Source organism: Pteropus vampyrus, unplaced genomic scaffold, assembly GCF_000151845.1.
Source record: "Pteropus vampyrus isolate Shadow unplaced genomic scaffold, Pvam_2.0 Scaffold2, whole genome shotgun sequence".
Taxonomy (NCBI): Eukaryota; Metazoa; Chordata; class Mammalia; order Chiroptera; family Pteropodidae; genus Pteropus; species Pteropus vampyrus.
In genome coordinates this window covers 16763688-16785856 of record NW_011888783.1, presented here as the reverse complement: position 1 = coordinate 16785856, position 22169 = coordinate 16763688, and the positions used below count along the sequence as shown (strand labels likewise).

General features: G+C 34.0%; 1 protein-coding gene across 2 annotated transcripts in view; it reads left to right on the top strand.

Annotated features, from left to right (window-relative positions):
- Positions 1–22169, top strand: part of MAP3K20 (mitogen-activated protein kinase kinase kinase 20) — a 143829-nt gene that overhangs the window by 64596 nt on the left and 57064 nt on the right. For both annotated transcript variants that reach the window (XM_011357416.2, XM_011357424.1), the window contains exons 3-7: positions 3145–3246; positions 7262–7327; positions 10877–10905; positions 11022–11159; positions 17794–17880. In XM_011357416.2, the coding sequence (XP_011355718.1) occupies positions 3145–3246; positions 7262–7327; positions 10877–10905; positions 11022–11159; positions 17794–17880 (422 nt within the window). The remainder of the gene's footprint in view (positions 1–3144; positions 3247–7261; positions 7328–10876; positions 10906–11021; positions 11160–17793; positions 17881–22169) is intronic.

The window sequence follows — 22169 nt, the reverse complement described above, 5'->3', positions numbered from 1 at the left end:
TTAAACAATTTAGATACAATGAGTGAATTCCTAAAAAGATACTGACTCAAGAAGAAACAAATGTGAATAGACCTATGACCAAAAAAAAAAATTTGAATTAGTAGTTTAAAATATTTCCATAATGAAAAGCACAGACCCAGATGATTTCACTGGTGAATTCTATCAATTGTTAATGGAAGAAAGAAGAAATAATGCCAATCCTTTCCATACTCTTTCAGAAAAACAGAAGAGGAAGGAACACTTATAAACTCATTCTATAAGTCCAGTATTATCCTGCTATTAAAGCTAGACAGAAACATAGTAAGAAAACTACAAACCATCACTCATCATGAACATAGTTACAAAATCTTTAACTACAACATTATTATTATTAGCAAACTGAATCAGCCACCCATAAAAAGGATTATACACTATGACAAATGGAATTTATCTCAGAAATACAAAGTCGGTTTAACATCTGAAATCCATTAGTGTAAGGTACCATAATAGATAATGGAATAAAAGACAAAAGTCTTTTGGCATACAACACCTATTTATAATAAGAAATCAGAATACAGTAGGAATAGAAAGGACTTTTCTCAATCTGATCAATAGCATCTACAAAAACCTACAAGTAATAAAATAGTTAATAATGAAAATGTGAACACTTTTCTCTTAAGATTGGGAACAAGGCAATGAAGGTCCCCTTTTGCCACATCTGTTCAACATCGTACTGGAGACTCTAGCCAGGGCAACCAGGCAAAAAGAAGAAAATAAAAGGCATCCAGATTGGGAACAAAGAAGTAAAACTCTTATATGACATGATTCTATACATAGAAAATCTCAAGGAATCCGCAGAAATACTACTAAAACTAGTAAACATATTTAGCAAGATCGAAAGGATCCAAGATCATTATACAAAATGAGTTGTATTTCTGTATATACTGGGAATGAACAGTCTAAAAGTGAAATTAAGAAACAATTCTATTCACAGTAGTATCAAAAAATGAAATAGCTGGGTATAAATTTAACAAAAGTGTAAGACTTGTACAGTGAAAAATATAAAACATTGCTGAGAGAAAATAGATATCTAAATAAATAGATCATGTGTTCATGGTTTGGAAAACTCAATATTATCAAGATGACAATTTTCCCTAAATTGATCTTTAAATTCAAAACAATTCCTATCTAAATTCCAGCAGACTTTTTCCTCACAAAATAACAAGTTGATCCTAAAATTCACATGGAAATACAAAAGACCTAGAATAACCAAACCAGTTTTAAGAAAGAACTGTTTGAGTACTTAGATGGCCTCATTTCAAAACTTTATTATAAATCTGTAGTAATGACATAGTGCATTATTGGTACAAGGATAAGCTATTGATCATTGGAACAAAATTAAAAATTTAGGGAAAAAACCTTACACTGATCATCAGTTGATTTTCAACAAAGGTGCCAAGACAGTTTAATAGGTAAAGAATAGGCTTTTCAATAGTTGTGTTGGGATAATTAGAAATCCACGTGCAAAAAAAAAAAAAAAAGATCTTAGACCCTGACCTCAAGCTATACACAAAGATAAACTCAAAATGGGCCATAGACTTAAGTGCAAGAAGTAAAACTAAAACTCTTAGAAGAAATATAGAAAATCTTTATACCTTTGGGTTAGGCAAAGAGCTCTTGGATATGACACCAAAAGCACAACCCAGAAAAAGAAAAGTTGATAAATTTGACCTCATCATAATTAAGAATTTGTGCTCCTGAAACGATAAGAGAATAAAAAGATGGTTACAGATTGGAAGAAAATATTTGCAGATCATAAATCTGATAAATGACTTGTATCTAGAATAACTAAAGAACTCTTATAGCTCGATATTAATAAAATAGCCCAATTTTAAAAAGGACAAATGATTTAAATAGACATTTTGCTTGAGAATATATACAAGAGACCAATAAGCACATAAAAAGATGCTTAAGTTCATTAGTCACTAAGAAAATGCAAATTAAAAATATGAGATACCACTAGAATTATACCCATTATAATGGCTTTTATTCAAAAATACAGACAGTACCAAGTGTTGATGAGAATATGGAAAAACTGAAACCCTCATATGTTGCTGGTAGTAATCAAAAATGGTATAGCCTCTTTAGAAAACAATTTGAGTTTCTTAAAAAGTTAAACATAAACTTACTATATGACCCAACAGTTCCACTCCTAGAATCTACCCAGGAGAAATGAAAGGATATTTCTACACAAAGACATATACGTGAATGTTCATAGCAGCATTTTAAAGAGTAGCTAAAAACTAGGAACAATCCAAATGTCAATTGGTGATGCAGAAACTAAATGTGGTAAATCCATACAATGGAATATTATTCAGTAGTAACAAGGAGTGAAGTGTTGATAAATGCTATAATATGAATGAACCTTATAAACATGTAAAGAAAAAGAAGTCAGACACAAAGGCCACATATTCCATTTATATGAAATATCTAGAAAAGGCTCAGTCGTAGAGAGAGAAAGCAGATAGAAGGGCTGGGGGTGAGAATGGAGGTTAACTGTAAATGAGCACAGGGAACTATTTGGGATGATGGAAAGTTTCTAAAATTGGGTTCTGGTGGTGATCGCTCAACTCTATAAATTTACTAAAAATCATCAAGTTGTACACTTATAGTGGGTGAATCTTATGGTACGTAATTTTTAAAGCCATTTTTAAAGGAATTTTCTCTCTTGGCCTTTTGAGGGCTATTCTAAGCTCTGATGCAATAAGATTGATTTGTTTACATTGTCCTATAAACTATCTGATATGTTTTTGATCTCATCTATTTTATAAAAATAACAGTTTTTAAGAAATACCTATGTACAAGCCTGCTTTTGTTTCTAATCCATTCTTCCGATACATCATTGTGTTTCTCAGTTCTGTGTAAATGGCTTTTGATTTTTTTCTTCAGCTGGAGTTTTACTATTCATTCTATTAGTTATCTCGTCTTTGACAGATTACTTTCCAGGGTAATATTAACTTTTAGAAACCACAACATGGAACAATTTTTATATACTTTTGATGTCTTTTATTAAGTTCTTTAATGCATCTTCCCAATGAAAATAAAAAGTTATTTATGAAATGTACCTTGGTTTTAATTATATGCTTATTTTTCTGTTAAAAATAGAATATGCTTCTCTGGGATCACTGTATGATTACATTAACAGTAACAGAAGTGAAGAGATGGACATGGATCACATTATGACCTGGGCCACTGATGTAGCCAAAGGTAAAAATGCATCGTGTATTCTCATAGAATCGGTGCGGAGCATTTTCTCATCCTGACATGGTGACTTAAGCCAGAAGATTTGTTATTCTGTGTCTTTAGGTGTTCTTTTTTCAGACCAAAAGTAGAAAGAATTCTGCAGCTTACTGTACAGATAACATTTTAGGTCATTGACTTTCCACTCCTGCCTTTCTTTTCTCTCTTTTCTTTATTTCTTCCCCTAAAACCAAATTCCAACAGAATCAGTGGCTCCACGGTAGCCATTTTTGCCACATTTTGCGCCATTGTCATTGACCAGCTTGCTTGATGCATTAAGTGGAAAGATCATAATTCTGTTGTTGTTCTTCAAGTCACTACTTAGACTCAGTATCCAGAAAATGTGATTTATTGTACGATTAGTTCTACTCATTTTGTATACATAATAATATGCTAAAAATAGTAACCACTTGCAAAAAAAATTTATTTGTCCTGCCATGTAGAAGCAATTCAGATTTTATTTTATGTTTAATATAAACTTGGAAATCACCCTTGGAAATGAAATATTTTTAATACACAAAATCCCTAAACAAGGTGGCCAGTTCTTTTTCCCTCATAAATTCCTGCAAACACTAATGCTTTCTAAAGCAGTTTAAATTCCATTTATTTTTATCTTTTTTTTTTTTTTTTTCATTTTCCAGTTTTATTTATAACTGTCAAAATTGCTTTGGAAACAACGTAGTCTAAATAATGAACACTGATAGTTATATTTGTATTCTAGTAACCCTTAGAAAGCAAGTGTGTCCACATTTTACCAGGGCGATTAACTCCTTTGTATTTTGCTACTCCAGACTCTACAAGCATCTCTTTGAAAAGCAAATAAATGGGTATTTAACACTCAATAAGGAGGGCAACTCCTACTTTGCTTTAGCTGGAAAGTCACACAGTGACTTCTAAAAGTAATAGTCTTTCCTTTGGGGAATTATCCTGTCTGTGTTAAGTTTTATCAACACCTGCCAAATTCTTCAAATAAGGAAAGTGAAAAAATTTTTTTAACGTTTCATGCTAAATGCTGCTGCTGTTGAATGATACTTCATTACCTTATAAGAATAATAAGCTCTGTGTTTAAGATGGTATACTTAAAGCTTTGGCCGTGTTAATTAACTTGATTGTGTACTCAGGTATCAGGCATCTCAAATCAGCCTTAAAATTGCACATTCTTCAAGACATTTTCATGTGATATTATAGGCACTTCTTTGCATGTCAGTAGTACACAGGGACCACCTGTTTGTAAGCAAAATGATGTGCTGTTATTGGGAACTGTATTGCGGAAATATAGTTACAAATGTAAAAACACGTACAAATAGTCCTTGACTTAAAGCACCTTACCTTACAGACATTTGCATTTAGGGTGCTCTGCCAGTTACACTTATGTTATTACTTAATGACACTTAGAATGGATAGACAGCAAACACAACAACTGACATCAGTCACTCTGGTTCCTGCTGTGCACACTACTTAAGCTTCCCTGGCCCCCAGCCTATAAACCTTGTTTCTCCTAGCACTTTCTCCTGCATAATACTATCTAAGGGGCAAGTCCTTTGGGTCCAGATCAGCTCAGTCATTCCTGGGGTTTCTCAAGACTTCTGGCACTCTGTATTATGAGGACAAAGAAGAGAAAGAAAAGGAATAAGTAGCAAACTGGAACCAGAAGTAAAGGATAGGGATGGAAAGAATGGGAGTGGGCCATGGGACAGTGAGCAAAACTACAGAATAGTAAGATCATGTTTTTTTGTGGCTGGTGAATTGATCTGAAAGGTATGTTCTAATGTGTGTGGCCTCAGGTGAGTAGACTGAGGCAGAGAAGAGGCTTGTTTGTTTAAAGTTACAAGTAACACTTAGTATTTGAAATGGCCTATAAAAGGAAGAAGACATCAATGCTATCAGAGTGACTTTAATCCTCTCCGATAAAGCTATGTGTAGAATTGGAGAATAAATAGGAAGGCTTGAGTTTGGTTGATTTTGTTTCAAATTCAGCCATGATTTTGAACATTTCAGTTTGACCATGATTGAAGCCACTGTAGCAACAAAACGTTGAGAAATCAAAGAATGAATAGTTCATTTCAAATAAGAGTTCCTTCATGCATTTTGAAATAGACGCTGCTTAACATCACTGCTAAGAGAATATCTCCTCAGGGCCGAAAAGAGTCTCTTCTTTTTGAGTAGAGAGAGGAGTGGAGGGCAGACCAGCAAGTATATCTGAAAAGAAACGATTAACATAGATAAACTTGCAACCAGTCTCAAAATGGTCATCATTGATTCCAAATCTCTCTCAAATGATATCTGTCAAATCTTTTTTAGGAAACCCTAAATCTTAAAATTGGTAAGGGTATTTTTCGGTCACCTTAATTATTTGCAATAAAAATAAGGCAGAACTATAGATGGCTCTATAAAAACAAGTGGAATTTTATATGATTGTGATTACTACTGTGTTTGAGTGCACTAAACGTTCTATAAACGTATACTGTATATTATACACAAATAATTTATGGTACTTCTCAATGGTTGCTGTCATGAGAAAAGTGCCAATATTTAAAGTTATTGTACTTGAGTGTTGTTTTTTTTTGGAATTCTTGCTCGTCACAAGTGTAGAAACTATTTAGCTCTACCTATAATAGTAATTAAACAGATTCTACCTTAAAAATAATTCAGAAATTTGGTTCTTAAAGCAAGAGAGAGGTGACTATGAAATTCAGTCACAAAAATTATTAAAAGTTACCCAAGTCGTAGCTATTGAATTTTCACATTTGTAATATGCAGAAATTCATATTAGATTTTCTTTATTCCAATTGTGTCCTGTATAAGATCATTTAAATTACTAATACTTTTCTTAAGTTGATTCTTTTCAAGAATATCTTTATATGGCAAGAGTTTAAATTTTTTTTATTTCTTTGTTCTTTCATGAATCTTCAGTATATAATAATCAGAAGAATAGAAAAATGATAAATTATTTTAAAAATTAACCTTTATAAAATCGAAATTGTCTATGTACTTAAAAAAAAAGAACCAAAGACTAGTTATTAAATTATGTTTAATGGATAATTCATTTTAAAAAAGAACCTGTCTGATTGGGGGCAGGGAGGCTATTTCTTTCAAAATTTAGAAAAGATAATTTGAGAAATAAAAGGAGAGGAAATTTTCAGTAGAAATTATTATTTTTCTTTATTCTAAGGGGGTAGACAATACATAAATACAAAAAAAGTCGAACACTAGGGAGGTAACTACGAAGTATGTGTCTTTCACAGTATAATTTTTATTCCAAATAGTAAAACTATATATACATCCAATTTACTGAAGTAACTTGATTTACATTCTGAACATGTTGGAGAGAATTTTGGAATGCATTTAACTATTGATTATCTCAAAGATTTTTCCTTGTAAAAAAAATATAATATTTTGTAACTACTATATATTTTTCTATCTGAGAATTATAAAATTCTTTACCAACCACAACTAATGAATCCAACCAGTTCTCCTAACTCCGCCACCCCACTTTCACTCCCAGGGTCTTGTTGGAATGAGCACCGAGAAAGTAAACCAAGCTGCAGCTGGATAACTGCAGACATCCAAATGAAAGCTGGAAACCTTAGCAGAACTTAGTGATTTAGGAGGCAGTTGGTAGTGGAATACCTTAGTCATGGGAGCACTTCTTCCAGTTGTAACTGTGCTATTTTTGTGCAGACTCCCGAAAATTAAGGTGTCCTTATTAGGCATTGTAAGAAGTTAACTTTGCCCACAATCAAATTCCAACTTCTAAGAGATTAAAGCACATAAATTTTCCTTAGCATATACATTTTCCCGAGGTAGACATATCTTGTCTCTATTTTACCAATCACGTAATAGAATATATGAATTTAGTTTCTGTTATTGAATTATTTGCGAAAATATGAAAGATAATACTGATGTTTAAAATAGAAGTGTAATACTGGTGATGTGTTGAAAAATGACATTAATAGGCTTTTCTTCCTTCTTGTATAAAAAGGAATGCACTATTTACATATGGAGGCTCCTGTCAAGGTGATTCACAGAGACCTCAAATCAAGAAATGGTAATGTAGTCCTGTTTTTATTTTACCTGTCTTATTACAAAATACATGCATCTGTATATGTAACTAAACATCATGCTTTCCATATCTTTTGCAGCCTGTTATTTTGACTCACTGCTGATACCATGGAAATCTTTCCACTGTTAATAAATATCAAAATTCTCCATATTATTGTAAGAGGCTACGTAGTATTCCACTGTATGAATAGCACAGAGTGTGGACATTTGGGTTATTTACATTTTTTTCTATAATAAAAAGTGTTGAGTTCAGACACTTTTCAGCAAAAGTTTTCAACACATCCTTATTTATTTCTTTAGAATAATTTTCTAAAAGAGGTATTACTGGATCAAAGCACATAGTCTAGTCTCCTATTTTTAGATGGTTCTCTGTACTAGCAGTTTTGAGTTTTGTTCCTGTTACTTCTGAATTATTTGGTGTAAATTTTTCATGTCAGTCATATTACCTGGAGTAGTGCCCAAAAATGATCATCACATTTAGGACTTTGTAAATCAAAGCCTTTTTTCTTTCTTTCTTCTCTTCTGTACTTTCTAAAGTTTATTTATGACCCTGTATAATTCGGAAAGAGAGCATTTCAAAATGACTTGCAGGATTAGACATTATCTTCAAGTAGAGTGGTAATAATATTTCTTCCATTACCTCATTTGAAAGTTAACTGAGAAAGGCAGTGGGGTTATTTCGATAGCCAGCACTAGCTGAAGTAAACATCAGAGTTTGCTACTTAAAAAGAAAATCTTGCTATCAATTCAGTTACATGCTTTAACTATTTACATGCTTTCTAAGTGATTTTTCTAAGTATGGAGGAGAACTATTTTTAGTAAATCTTTAAATCACTGCAGTTAAAATGGATATGTGCTAATGGTGCAATCCTTAGAATAGGTAGGTTTGGTAAATGAAAGAAGAGGAGTAGGGAATCCACCAGCTGCCCTTGCTCATTCTCCACAACCGTGAGGTTTGTGGGGGTGGAGAAAGGGGAGTTATGGGCAGCTGCCATTCATCAGTAGTCCAGGGAGGATCATCAGCTCAACCTTGCCTGTCGGCTCTGGCTGATTGTTCTGTTCTTTTTCTACGTCATCACTTATCTTTTGGCTCATTTTAGACATAAGCTTCCTTGAGCTAAACACTTTCAACATATAGTTGGCTAACAGGAAGTTACTAGAAAATAATCTAGAATTTAGTAGGAAGTTTCAGAGTTTTATGACTTTGTAAATTTTCAGTTTATGCTCATAATTTCAACTTAAATAAGTTATTTGACTTCTCTGCTTTTAATCTGCTTTATCGATATATGCTAAATATCTCTCTAAAGAAGAATGATTAAATTATGGGCATATCCTCGTTGTCATTATGAAAACTAAATAACAATGAAAACTTGCCATTTTTAAAAATTATAATTTGTACAGTTACTTGGTGGGAAAACACATACACATTGAAACAATATAGACTTAACTTAGCGATTTTTTCTGGAAAAGGAAATAACAAGACTCTTTTATTTTTCTATGTTATATATTTTTATAATCCTAGATTTTTATAATCCTAGATTTTCAAAATGAGCTCTTTTTAATCTTATAAGGAGAAAAAAGTAGTTGAGGCGGTTTTTTAAAATAACAATATGGTATTAACAACATTTATATCTTTATTTGAAAACATTTATAGCTTACATATAGTATCACATTTACCCTTAAGCTATTTCTATATATATTAGATCATGCAAACATTATTTTCCCCACTTATCAATGTCACTATAATAAGCATTGGTTATCTACCATGACAGGCCGTGTGTGGCTAACAAAAGAAATGCCAGAAACAATTATTCAGAGTCTTTGTCCTCTCTTATTCTCTTCTTCTCTCATAAAAGCCCATCTGCATATTAACACTTCCAAATAGATCTCAACTTCACAACTGTATATCTGTCTGCTTATTGGATATGGCCACATAGGAATTTTGTATGACCCTCAGATGTACTGTGTCCAAATAGATCTTTTCATCTTCTCTCTACTTCCTAAAAAAATTATTCCTGCATTCCCTTTCTCAAGGAGTGGCAACACCAATTGCCTAAGCCCGAAATTAGATAAAGAAGAATTATAGTTTGATTCCTAAACTCCTGTTCTAGCCATTATGCTGTATTGCCTCTTTATTTGATTTTATCCTGAGTCCTTCTCCTTCTCCCTCCATGTCCAATTATTCAAGCCCAGTTGATTCTGTCTCCTAAATGTTTCTTGGCTTCTGTCCTGTCCTTTGCCACCACCTGACTCTAGGCATCCTCATCTCTCTCTTGGACTGTAACAACTGCATGCACAACGGTCTCGGTTTCATAACCACACAACAGTGGTCTCCTTGCCTCCAGTTCTGTCCTCTCCCCTTGCATATTTGACCATTCATTTCCTGCTAAAAATCATTCATTGGCTTTCATTTCTCACAAAGGCCCTTCTGAACCTGGCCCCTATCTCTCAAAGTTGCATGTCTTTTCCTCTGCTGACCTTTTGCAAGACTCTTCCTTCTGCCTAGCAAAGTTTTACTCCTCCAGCTCTCCCATTTCTGGTTAATTCCAGTTTGTTCTTTAGGTTTTGGTGTAAGCATCATTTCTTCCAGGAAACTTCCTCTGATCTCCTTAAACTTAAGATATCCCTGCTTTTTAGTTCCATAGCAATCTCTATGTCTTTTATCATGGAATCTATCTCACTTAATTATAGATGTATGTTTTATTGTCTGGACCGTTAGACTGTAAGCTCCCTGAGAGCAGAGATAATGCCATTCTTGCTCAACTTCCTCTTCCAGGACATAGAATGTAGGACATGGCCTTGCCGATACGAGGTGCTCAGTAAAAATTTGTTAAGTGAATGAATATATGAATAAGTGAATGAATGAATATTGTCCCGGCCTTCAAGAAAATTGCTCTTCGTTTTTTATTTTATTATTTTATTTTTTTATTTTTTAGGTAAGGCAACCCTTGGTTGACCTCACAGATTGCAAGGACCTTTTTAGCTTACAATCCCTTTTTTAAATTTTTAAATTTTTTTTACACACACAACACCTGGTCTTCCTATGTGATCTGGTCTCCCATCCAACTACTAACCAGGCCAGACCCTGCTTAGCTTCTGAGATCAGATGGGATAGGGCTTGTTCAGGGTGGCATGGCTGTAGACAAAAATTGCTCTTCAGTTGGGAGGAAAAAACATATATGCCATGAAATTATAATGTGAATGATATCTTCAGTATTATATTGGCAGTTTAGTGTCAGAACCCAAGTACAAATTTGGCTCTCCTGACTACTACTAATCTATGCCTTTTTTACTGGATAGTGCTATATTGGATTTAAACAAATGTCTGGAACACCTTTTTAATCAGCACCTCATGAAATCAGTTTTTTTGTTTGTTTGTTTTAATGTCAGCTCCTTTTTTCAAAATCTTCAATACAGTAATTACTTTAATTTTTCTCTTCATAATGCCAAATAGAAGATAAAAATGGAAATTTCTGATTTTTTTCAGTATAACTCAAATTATTGTTAAAATTTATCTTTTTTTTTTTTTTTTTAGTTGTTATAGCTGCTGATGGGGTATTGAAGGTAGGACTTTAAATATTTTTAACAAAAATTTGTAAATTTCAAATGCAGGTTTTTTTTGTTACTGTGTTTTTATCAGTCAATAAGTAGAAAGTTGACACTTTTTTCTCTTTCTTCAGATCTGTGATTTTGGTGCCTCTCGGTTTCACAACCATACAACACACATGTCCTTGGTTGGAACTTTCCCATGGATGGCTCCAGAAGTTATCCAAAGTCTCCCTGTGTCTGAAACTTGTGACACATATTCCTATGGTGTGGTGAGTTCATTTCTCATTTTTTGCTAAAGGAAATACAAAAAGCAAACAACCTACAGAAGAAGGACACAACAATTTAACAGTTTTAAGACAATGATACTGTTTCTGGTGGAATGCCTGGAGCAGTGACAACAGAGAGAACACTGTAATTACCAGAAAGAACGTTTACATTGATCACTTCTGTGCATCTGAATTATTTTGTCCTCTGTGATTAGAAACAAATGCCACTTCGAAGAAGCAAATTAGGTGGAACCTAAACTAGTATTGGGACTGATGCACTCCTATGAAGAGTGCTTTCCTAGGTGGACATATGATTGTAGAATATCTCTGTAAGTCAGCAGAAATGTAGATCATTTGGAACAGGACTTCATAGTCATCAGCTGCTCAAAAACCACCAATAGGTCTGACAAATGAGTTAATTAACGGGAACTTTTTGAATGTCAACTATTAAACTGATTAGATTGCTTCTGGACAGTACAGAAGAAAATGTGCTTAGCATTTAGCACATGGCCTGGCCCATGTCTGCTGCAAATCTTACAAAGCAGTAGTGGCTATCTGAAACATGAATCTAAGGTATCATATAAGAATAACAATAGTGCAACATAGTTATAAGAATAGAATAATGGAAAGGGTGTGCTCAAGGAATAGAGACCACAGGAATAAATCAGTTAAGGAGCAGAAACTTCTGCAGGAGTTTTAAAATGGATCATTCTTGAGGAATAACTTATATCTGAATTAGCAAAGAGAAAGAAGAGGTAGGGGGAATGGGAGAAGTAGTGAGGTGGGAGGGGAACATGGACAGATCAGTTCTCTGATGATAAAAGGCATTCTTTCTTTGCCCATTTTTGTGAGTAAGTTTTTATCCCTAAAAAATACTTTTAAAAATCCAAAGTAATATTTGGAACTCCTTGTCTTCACATCTCATCTCCCAATCATACTGCCTTCTCTATTTATATTATTACTTCTTAAAAAGATATTTTCATAATAACAGGAAAAGAAGCAGATTAATTTTGGCCCAGATCAACATGCCTTTTGTTCCTCAATGTCTTTATTTTCAACCGAAGGTGATAGCTGATAGCATAGGAGGAAACCAACATTGTCAGACCCACTTCTTTTACTATAGATTCATCAATCTCTAGATATTTACTGCTGGCTTCATTACTTAAGTTTTAGGCTTGTTTTAGTTGGCTCGCTTTTTCTAAATTATAATACACCTTATGTGTATACCAAATAAATTTAATATAATAGAGATGAATTTCATTGGCTACTGGAAAAAATTATTTCAAGAATGAAATATAGGTTTTGGGCAAAAGGCTAAACTTTTGAAAGTTGGAAGATAACAGTAGTATCAGGCTAAATATCTGTTGTCCTGTAATTCTGTGTGTTTCTAAGAATGAAGGCTATAAACTATTATAGACAGTGACCAAATAATTCTCATTGAAAGAAGGGGATAAAAACCATAAGTTCCTGAAGAGACTAGAATCTAAAACTGGTCCCTAATGTTAAAAGTTACCATATTCCGATCATCCTACAAATCATCTGCTAGGGAGTCTGAAAATGGGGGAATTTGTTGTAATTTAAGACTTTTTATGATATTATTTTCTTTTATGAAGTTACATTCCTTCATTTTTAAGCAAAAATCTATTTGTTCTATCAGGCACTGTGCTAGATATCCACTTAGGGTAATTTAAATTGGACTTTGACTGCTCATTGGGACCAGTGGTGTCTCATTTTTCCTGTAAAACAGAGGCCAGCAAACTTTTTCTATAAAGGACCAGATAGTAAATATTTTAGACTTTGAGGGCCACTTACCGTCTCTATTACATGTTTTTTTTTTTTACGACCCTTTAAAAATGTTGAAACCGCTCTGCATTCTGCAGCAAGCCATAGTTTGCAGACTCTCTTCTAGAACAAGAGGAATTGGAAGATAAGCAACATGGCTGAAGAACAGTTTATAGTGATTCAACAAGAGACCACAGTTCTCACTCCTTTCTCCTGCATGCGTATATAAATATACAAACATATTTAGGTGGTTATAGTCTTTAAGTTATTTTGAACATTTATATGAAGAATTTTGAGGCTCATTTGAGTACTCTACAAGTTCTTATACAGTGCTTTTACTTTTAAAATTCTCCCTAAGTTTTGGAATTTCCCAATCTCAGAAGTTTTTGACCCAAAAGACGCAACTATGAATTATGTATAGAGTGAACTTTTGGTTTCAATATGATTTCATTTATGAAAACAAACTTCACACTGCCTTCTTCTAAAACCTTACAGTTGCCAGGGACTTTGGTGTGAAATGCACCCACCTGCTTTTCCTTAGCTGAAGTAGAATCTTAGTTCCAGTAACCAAAACGAAATTCCTTTTCACGTGTAAACCATATAAGATGTTTAGAGGTGACGTCTATTTGTGGAGCTTAGGGTTTTTTTCTATACCTTTTAAAAATCCCTTTCAGTCATTCCACATTGACTCCTCATGTCAAACATAGTTTGAATCAATCTTCCTGAAGCTGCAGATGTTCAGTTTGTTTTTCTGAAAAGCTTTCCTCCAGGCGACACGCACTGCTTTTCAGTAGACAGGCCTGAACATTTCTCTTTGCGAATTAGGTTTTCTACTTGTTTACTGACCCTACCTTTGTTTTGTTTTGAGGGATTTAAAAAATGCTTAACACATCATTCTATCAAGTAATTTAACTTAATCTAGCAAACTCTACAGCCAGTCACTGAACATTTCCAACGGCGCTCTGTATTTACACACCAGATGTTGTTCTCCAGAACCTGTGTGCCTTGGTTACATGATTTGAATATCAATTTCACATTCATGTTTGAGGCTTCTTTTAACTGGTGAAAACAAAACTGCCTCTTCAGTGACTCTGTTTTAAAACAACTTCTACTATTTACTATATTGAACAGAGAAGTTTAGAGTGCTGGTCATCCTCATACCATAGTTGTATCAGCAGAATCCCATTGAGCAAAGTGCGCACGTGCTAATTTAATTATAAATGAGAATTCCAGATTTTATTTGATTCTGACCCTTTCCCATTTTGTTCTAGATAAACACCATTAGCAAAAGAAAAAGTATAAGGCATACTTTCCAGAGCCTTTTTGTTTAAACAATCACATTTAAAAAAAAAAAGAGAAAAAGAAGAAATATTGCATGTTCAAAGTAGGTGTTTTCTGAAAGAGCAGGAGAGGACAGTTGTTAACGTGGGGGCATGTTAATTTTAGAAGTTTGCAGTCCATAAACTTTTAAAGTGATACCTAGCTAGGAAACCAGTCTGGTTATTTAGAATTTTCGATGTCTTTTCAAAAATGGGTGAGCAGCCAGGACTCATTTGTCAGTAAAAGAAGTTGTTCTTTTTGGAAACCCACTCCTAAAAAAACACTATATTTTTGCTTTTTATTTTTTTTATTTTTTTCAGACTTGCTCTAAAAATTTAGCCTCTGATATTATCAAAGTCCCTAGCCCTCCCCAGCTTCTTATCCTTCATTGCTTCCTAACACATGGCAAGACTAACCAGCCTCACACAGCCCTAAAATAAATGTGTTGCAAATGCCAGAAGTGGATCCTGGGATTCTTCCTTCTAAGCTGGTAAACTTTGCTAGACAGGCAATTGTTTCCCTCTCTGTTTTATAAGACAAGGAAATTTTCTCCCTCCTTATGATGACTTCTTTTGAAGGACCAAATCAGAGGAGTGTTTAGTATGTTACACACACACACACACACACACACACACACACACACACACAGAAGATTTGAGGAAAGCAAAAATCATTGAAAGCATAAGACTTACGAGAACACAAGGCCTAGCCACTCTTAAAAACCAAAACTATCCTAATGACGATGCAGAAAGGATTACCCTTAGAAGCTTCTCAGCCAAAACCAGGGTCACAAATAGAGTTAAGAGAGAGCATCACTTGTCTGTGAGCCCTGTTCCAGCACTGGCCCAGCCCAGGTAATGGCTTTTCATTGTTTGTAAAAGAAAAGGCAGGAAGAGTACACAAGTCTTATCCAAATTTCTCTTCTGTACACTAAAAATAGAAAATTTCCTTGTGAGCAGTTTAAATGTGAGGACGCGTCAATATAAAATGAATTGGAAAATATTTTTAAGGTTGAAAGATCACAATATTTGGCCTGCATCTCTATAACTGATATTTTCAGGCATAGTTTAATGTATTTTTAGACCTCCAAATGACTTCCTCGACAACGTTACTTTTTTGTGCCAAACGTCATTGTGTTTAGTGTAGGAAAAGCTGTTGTCCTATCTCATACCACCTACTTTTTGATACATTCCTGAATCTGGCGAATTAATAATAGGAAATCATGAAACGTGCTCATCCTGGAATTACACTAAAGACCTCATTTGGGCTTCAGAACCCAGCACTTAATGACACCATCCATCCCTGACAGTTTTACATTCCTCACATGGCTTCCTCAGCTACCGTCAAGCTCTTCAGAGACTCAGAATGGGAATAAAATGAAACTGCCCTATTTTTCCAGAGTTAGAACTCTTGGAGAAATATAACTAGTACCTTATTCAATTTTGGACATTTTCCAACTGAATATTTTGGAATAAAGAATGACATAAATCTTTTTCTGGTGCTATTCCCCAAGCTCTTGGTTTTGCATTTTCCCTCAAAAGACCCAGTCTGTCTTCGTGTGTGGGTGCACGCAGTGTATTGCGCATGCAGGTCAAACTCCAAAGGGGGGCCGGGAGGAGGGGAGCGTGTGAGGCTGTTCATCTGGATGTTTTGGGGCCTCGTGCATTTGATTTATTTGAGGCCAATCCCCTATTCCCATTCTCCTTAGGAATGCCAAATCCATTAATTTACTTGCTCTTCCTATCCCTTTCCCTCTCCAATCCCAACACTGGGGGAGAGGTAATTGCGACAAATTGAGGGGCTTCATTTCCTGCTCAGCACTCTCACTGGCCCCCTTCCCCCTCCCCTGTGAAGGCAGTATGTCAGGTGTGATTGCATACCTATTCTTGTTCTTCTTTTACTTACGGTGTTCGCTAGAATCATTCCTTTCTGGGATGCCCCTTACCTTTTCCTAATCACTTCTGTGACTCAAATAGAATTATTCAGTAGCTCTTCGAAAGAAGTACCTTAACACACTTGATTAAAAGCCCAAAGAGGCTTCAGTGAATATTTTTTCTCCTGCTTGAGCAGCATCTGCCAATTTCCCTGATTTTTGTGCTAATTATCTTCGTATTAGCCAGAATTTGTTTAACATGTTATGGTTTGAATAAGACTGAGCACCGATTGAGGAAATAGTAGATATAGAGTTGAAGGTGTATAGGGTTTACTTGAATAGAGTATATGTCCTCATTCTACATTCTTATTTAGAAAAGGTTCTCTGTTTTTGTTTTTAGAACAAGCGATAACTAAATCAAAACTGCTGAATTCATTTGCTTCTGCCATGGCTCCACACTAAAATATGGCATGTCACATTCTCTCTCAAACTTCACCTTTTCATTCTCTAAAGTTACATGGGGTTAAGAGCTGATCTTAAGGGTGAGACAGCAAGTTCATGGTCTAGCTCTGCCACTTGATAACTGAGTGCCTTCGGGCAAGTTGACTTAACTTTCTTAAGCCTTAGTGTCCTCATCTATAAAATGAAGATGATATGTATCCATCAGGATTGATATTAATCATTGACAACATAATGTAAAGGGTTTAACAGAGTACTTGGGACATAATCTATTGATAAATGATAGTGGTTATTATTATTATTGATAAAATCATAATTGTTTTCATATTTCACAAAATATTGGTAAACTCAAATTTTGATGCTCATATGTATAAATAGAGAAAGTAACTGAGTGTAAAAATCTCCATTACTCGGTGTTTAAAGAGAAAAAAAAATCATGGGCTGTTTTCAGCCTTTCCAGAATCAGTTTGCTTTTTTTGGGCATTCAGGTGCAGATTTATTAATCATACTGATCTCAAGGAGTGCAGAGAGATGAACACACATAAATTCTCTGTCTCATACACACACACTCTCAGCCTATATATATGTATGTGAAGTGTTTACTACATTTTAAAATATAGTATAATGAATTGTGTTATTGGTAGATAAAAATGAATTCCTTAGGCTGACTCATTTTGAGGGATTTCTCTAAAACATAAAATCTAAATGTTATAATTTTGCAAGTACCTACCATTGTGGGGTAAGTGGTTTAGCCAGTGATTTAGATTCGGGGCCTGATTTTTTTTTTTTTATGATGAGACCATTATTGAACCTTTAAAAATATGGGTGAATTTCCAGTTATTACAGAGAAATTTATCAGAGATTGAAGGTAGAAAGAGTTTTGACTAACAATATAAAATCTAATTCATGGGAATACATGACAATTCTAATAACTTGCAAAATAAAGTTAGGCCTACTGGTTTCATAAAATTTTAAGTCTGCCTCTAGATGCTCTAATTTCTAAACCAGAATTTTTTAATTAAAAAAAAGTATATAATATATGGAAGGAGTCCTATGCATGAATATATACGTTTTGCCCAAGTTTCTACAGATGGGGTTGGTTGTGTCTGGTAATTGGATACAGTTAAATATTAGATAAAGTTTCAGTAATATGCCAAAAATATAAAGTACAAGAATAAAAATTCCATTTTCTTTTTGTTCCAGGTTCTCTGGGAGATGCTAACAAGGGAGGTCCCCTTTAAAGGTTTGGAAGGATTACAAGTAGCTTGGCTTGTAGTGGAAAAAAACGAGGTAAGACTACGATTCTCCATTCAGGTACATAGATCAGAAAACAGTATTGGGGTTTTGCAAAAGACTTTTTCATCTTCTTCAAATTGAAAGTAAGTTCACGCTTATGGAAAGATTAGCAGTAGGAGCTAACACAAAGGGTCAAAGTGATGTTATTCCTCATGAATGGACCCTTTACATCTAATTGTTGCAGCTTCACGTCGTGATGCTGTAGATCAAAAATTGTACAAGTACTGTACTAGTTTCTCAGTCTCAATTGTAAAACCTAGGGGTTTGTTCTTAGTGATGAAAGAAGCCATTGCGTCCAAGGTAGGGGAACAGTTTAACTCCATCTCCTGCGTTTAGGACATCTTTTTTACTGGCCGGGAGTTGATATATCTGTAAGAGACCTTCAGCTACTTCAACTTACCTCTCCCAGCAGGAGTCACTATAGTACAAGAAACTGTCGCTTAGATGAGAATTTCAAAAAATAAAAGAAGAAAAAATAGTTTCAAAAAAGGGAAAAATTACAGTTTTGCCACCTACGTTGAACACTACATTGAAGATGAGCTCCTCACTGGAATTGGCGAGGCAGTGGCATAACTGTTCGCTTCTTCATGCAGAGCCTTTCCATTTCAAAAGAACTTCAGTGGCGTAAACACCGTTTGTGCTGTGTCCCCAGCCTCGCTTTTCTTCTTCCCACAAATTGAGGCTTTCAGTTAGTTGGACCTATGAGCCTACATCAGAGAACACGGTACATTCATATCAAAGAGAGCAACTACATTTTGAAAGGTTTAAAATTGTGACTGAAACGCACAGCCATGGAAATTTTTAGCATAAGGATGAAGCATCCAATATCAATGTATTATAAGAACTTAAGTCATGGAATGGAGGCATGCAGTTGTCTTTGCGCTGCAAAACAACTTCATTTCACAAAGCTTCTTCATTTCCAAACCTTACTCGTGCCCTCCCGCAAAGGATGAGAGTGCAACCTAAGGATAAAAAAAATTTGCAAAAGGTGATTATATAGAGAGTGTCCCTTTTTAATGCATTAAAAGAATTAGATTGATCTGCTCCCCATGTGAGCACCGGAACAAACTACATTAATCAAAAAGCTGCTATTGACTAAGAGAAACCGAGTTTCCATATTTTACATCACATAATCCAGAGTTACCTTATTAATTTGTCCTCCTGAGCCATTGAGAATGGATGAAATGTTCATGATAGCTGAACTTGATGGGAGAGAGCTGCCAATTTAAAAACAACGAAAAGGGGTTATATTCAAGAATGTGTCCTACTCATTGTTTCACAAGAGCTGCTCTGTTTTAATTAAATGTGATAGGAATTCATGATGTGCTGTTAAATCAGACCTCATATACAGGATGACTGATATTTTCATGATAGGAGAACCCACTTGTTTCTGTTCTGTTTCTTTTGCCAGTGAGGTGATTAGATATTTGAGTCTCGGTTTACAAATGAGAGTGAAGAAAATTATTGACCTTCTGTTGACTTTGGAGCAGATCACTCAATGTAATTTTTCCCCTCTACATGGTTTCAAGATAAACTAGAAGAAAGCTTTTTAAAAAGCTAACTGGACCCTCCAAATATGTATAAGAGAGACTAATTAATATTTGTAAATAACATTTCATCTAAAGGACGGCAAAATGGGTATGAATCTGAAGCCCTTTCAAAACATTGGCGTATTCATCAAGGAATTTTAAAGCTGAAGAGAAAAATTAATTTAGAAACTTCCTCTGTGTAGCTGACTTGAGGGTTGGGAACCACCCATAAATAACCCTTAGAACCTCCTCAACATGTACGTGATCTCCCCCTTCCTCCCCAGGGATCCTGTACAGTGAAGTGCACTGTTTTATCTATGGTATGATATGATGACCTGCTAAAACTGATGGAGACTACTCAAATACCCCCCAAACTGTATTTATTAAATATAATAGTAAATTGAAAGAAACCCAGATGATGAAATAAATTTTCTCAACTTCCTAATGAAGTTAAGGAAAATTGGATATTACAAAGATATTTACTTGTCTATTCTCATTCTGCACAGTATTTATTTGTCAAAAATATGAAAATTAAGTTTAAAAGTAGTTTCCATTGTCATCATTCAAGAGGGTGTCTTCATTTCACCTCAGAAGCAGAGGTACTTATTTCTAAAATGAATTCTTCGACATAGCATTAAAGGAATTCCCAAGGATTTATTTCATTTCATAACAAAATTGAGAATTTGACTTAAATATGTTACAAATCACCTCAACTTCAATTTTTTTTTTTAAACAGGACTTATTTAAACAAAGAATGATGTGTTTAAACTTTCAGAGAGACATATCAAATGTGACTAGTGACCCTAGAATATACCTATATCCAAATATTAGGATTACCTTTTCTTTTTAATGTTATAGTCTGAAATAATGGGAGACTCACAGGAAGTTGCAAAAATATTACAAAGAATTTTGTGTACCCTTCACCCACCTTCCCCTGCTGGTGACATATAGGTATAGTACAATAGCGAAACTTGGAAATTAACATTGATACATTCATTACTCTTTTTCTTCCAATTACAGTTGACATTCAATATTATATTAGTTTCAGGTATACAGCATAGTGATTAGACATTTATATAACTTACAAATTGATCCCCTCGTAAGTCTAGTACCCACACGGCAACATACATAGTTATTACATTATTATTGACTATATTCCCTATGCTGTACCGATATATTTTTCTTAACTAGACTGTAGACCTTACTTGGTTTCACCATTTAAGATTGCTTTTTGCATCTATAGGAAGAGCAATACATTCTAAAAATTATACCTGAAGGTCATTGCTTCTATAACCTTAATTATGAAATAAGGTCTTTAAATAATTTTTCCTAATATGAAATCCTGTTAATACTAGATCCATAAAGCACTGTTAAACTTTACAAAGCAAACAACCCTTATAGAAGGCATGAAATTTAGAGGGCATTACTAATAAATTTTTTAAATGTAACATGTATATTTATTTGCCTTTGTAATTTCCATAAATCTCAATTAGTAGTCATTTAGAATGTTCTGGCAGCATAATTTTTATATTTATAAATACTTAAATTCTCATATAAAATATGTTTCGTTCTAAGTAGCAAAACTACTATTTTTGATTAACATAGAAATCCTCAAAAAACTGAATTCATTGTTCTTGACTATACTTTAAGATAATAAACTTGTCTTAAATGATTTTTGCATCTTTCATAGAAAATGGTGCAAAAAAGAATATGGTCTTTAAAAATGTCATGCCTAATTTAGTTGGGAAATATTTTAATTTTAAATTTGAAACTTTTTATTTTTAATTATTTAAGTTTTAAGCAGTATTGCAAACCTAGTGCTAATAATCTGATTACTTCAGAATGTTTTAATGCATTAGGAATGCCCACAATTATGTAATCGGGACTTAAGTATTTTGGATTTTGTTTTAAATACTTTTTAATGCACCAAAATAATCCATTACATAAAGTGTCTGAGTCTAGATTTGAGTCTAGATTTAACTGATAATTTGAATGTCATATACTTTAAAATAATTTTGTCTCCTTGAATATAATGCCTCTAGTCTTAAAACGACCAAAAGAATACCTCCCTAGATTTCTAAAGGAACCACTACAATGTTAGAACAGGACTGATGCTCATTATAATCTTTGTTGTATCAGGTCCTACATTTTATGGGTTTGACTAAAACTAAGTTTGTCAGTAAGAAAATACAATAGAAATGCTCAACATTCATATTCATCCAGTTCACATTTTAGTTCTTAGAAAAAATGGTGAGATAAGTGGTGTTGAAAATATTACCCTTTATGAAAAGTTATTTTTCGTTACACATGGGATACAGTCAGTTGCATAATTGCAATTGCTGTCTGTTTTTATTAGTTGCCACCCCCAACCATCTTATTTTTTTAAGGAAACACCTGATTTTTCTTTTGATCTTCATAAAAAAGTTTCCAGTTCACATTACATTAAAATAATAATACAGTTGATTACATTGTGCTCTATTCTACAAAATCACAAGGCTCAAAGTTTAAAAAATGCTTAGCATAACCTCTAACTTAGGGCCGTTTTTTTTTTTGTTTTTTTTTACTTTGTCCTTTTTTATTTTAAGGCTATCTGTAATTCCAAATATAGTGTTTTCTTGCCAAGGCAACTATTTTTCTAGTTTTACAGATGGCCTCCCCTAAATCCAACTAAATTCAGTTTTAAGTTTTTTATTTGCAAAACCTCTTTGGCAAACAATACCATGGAGTAAATCTCAGTACTTCTTAGCACAGTAG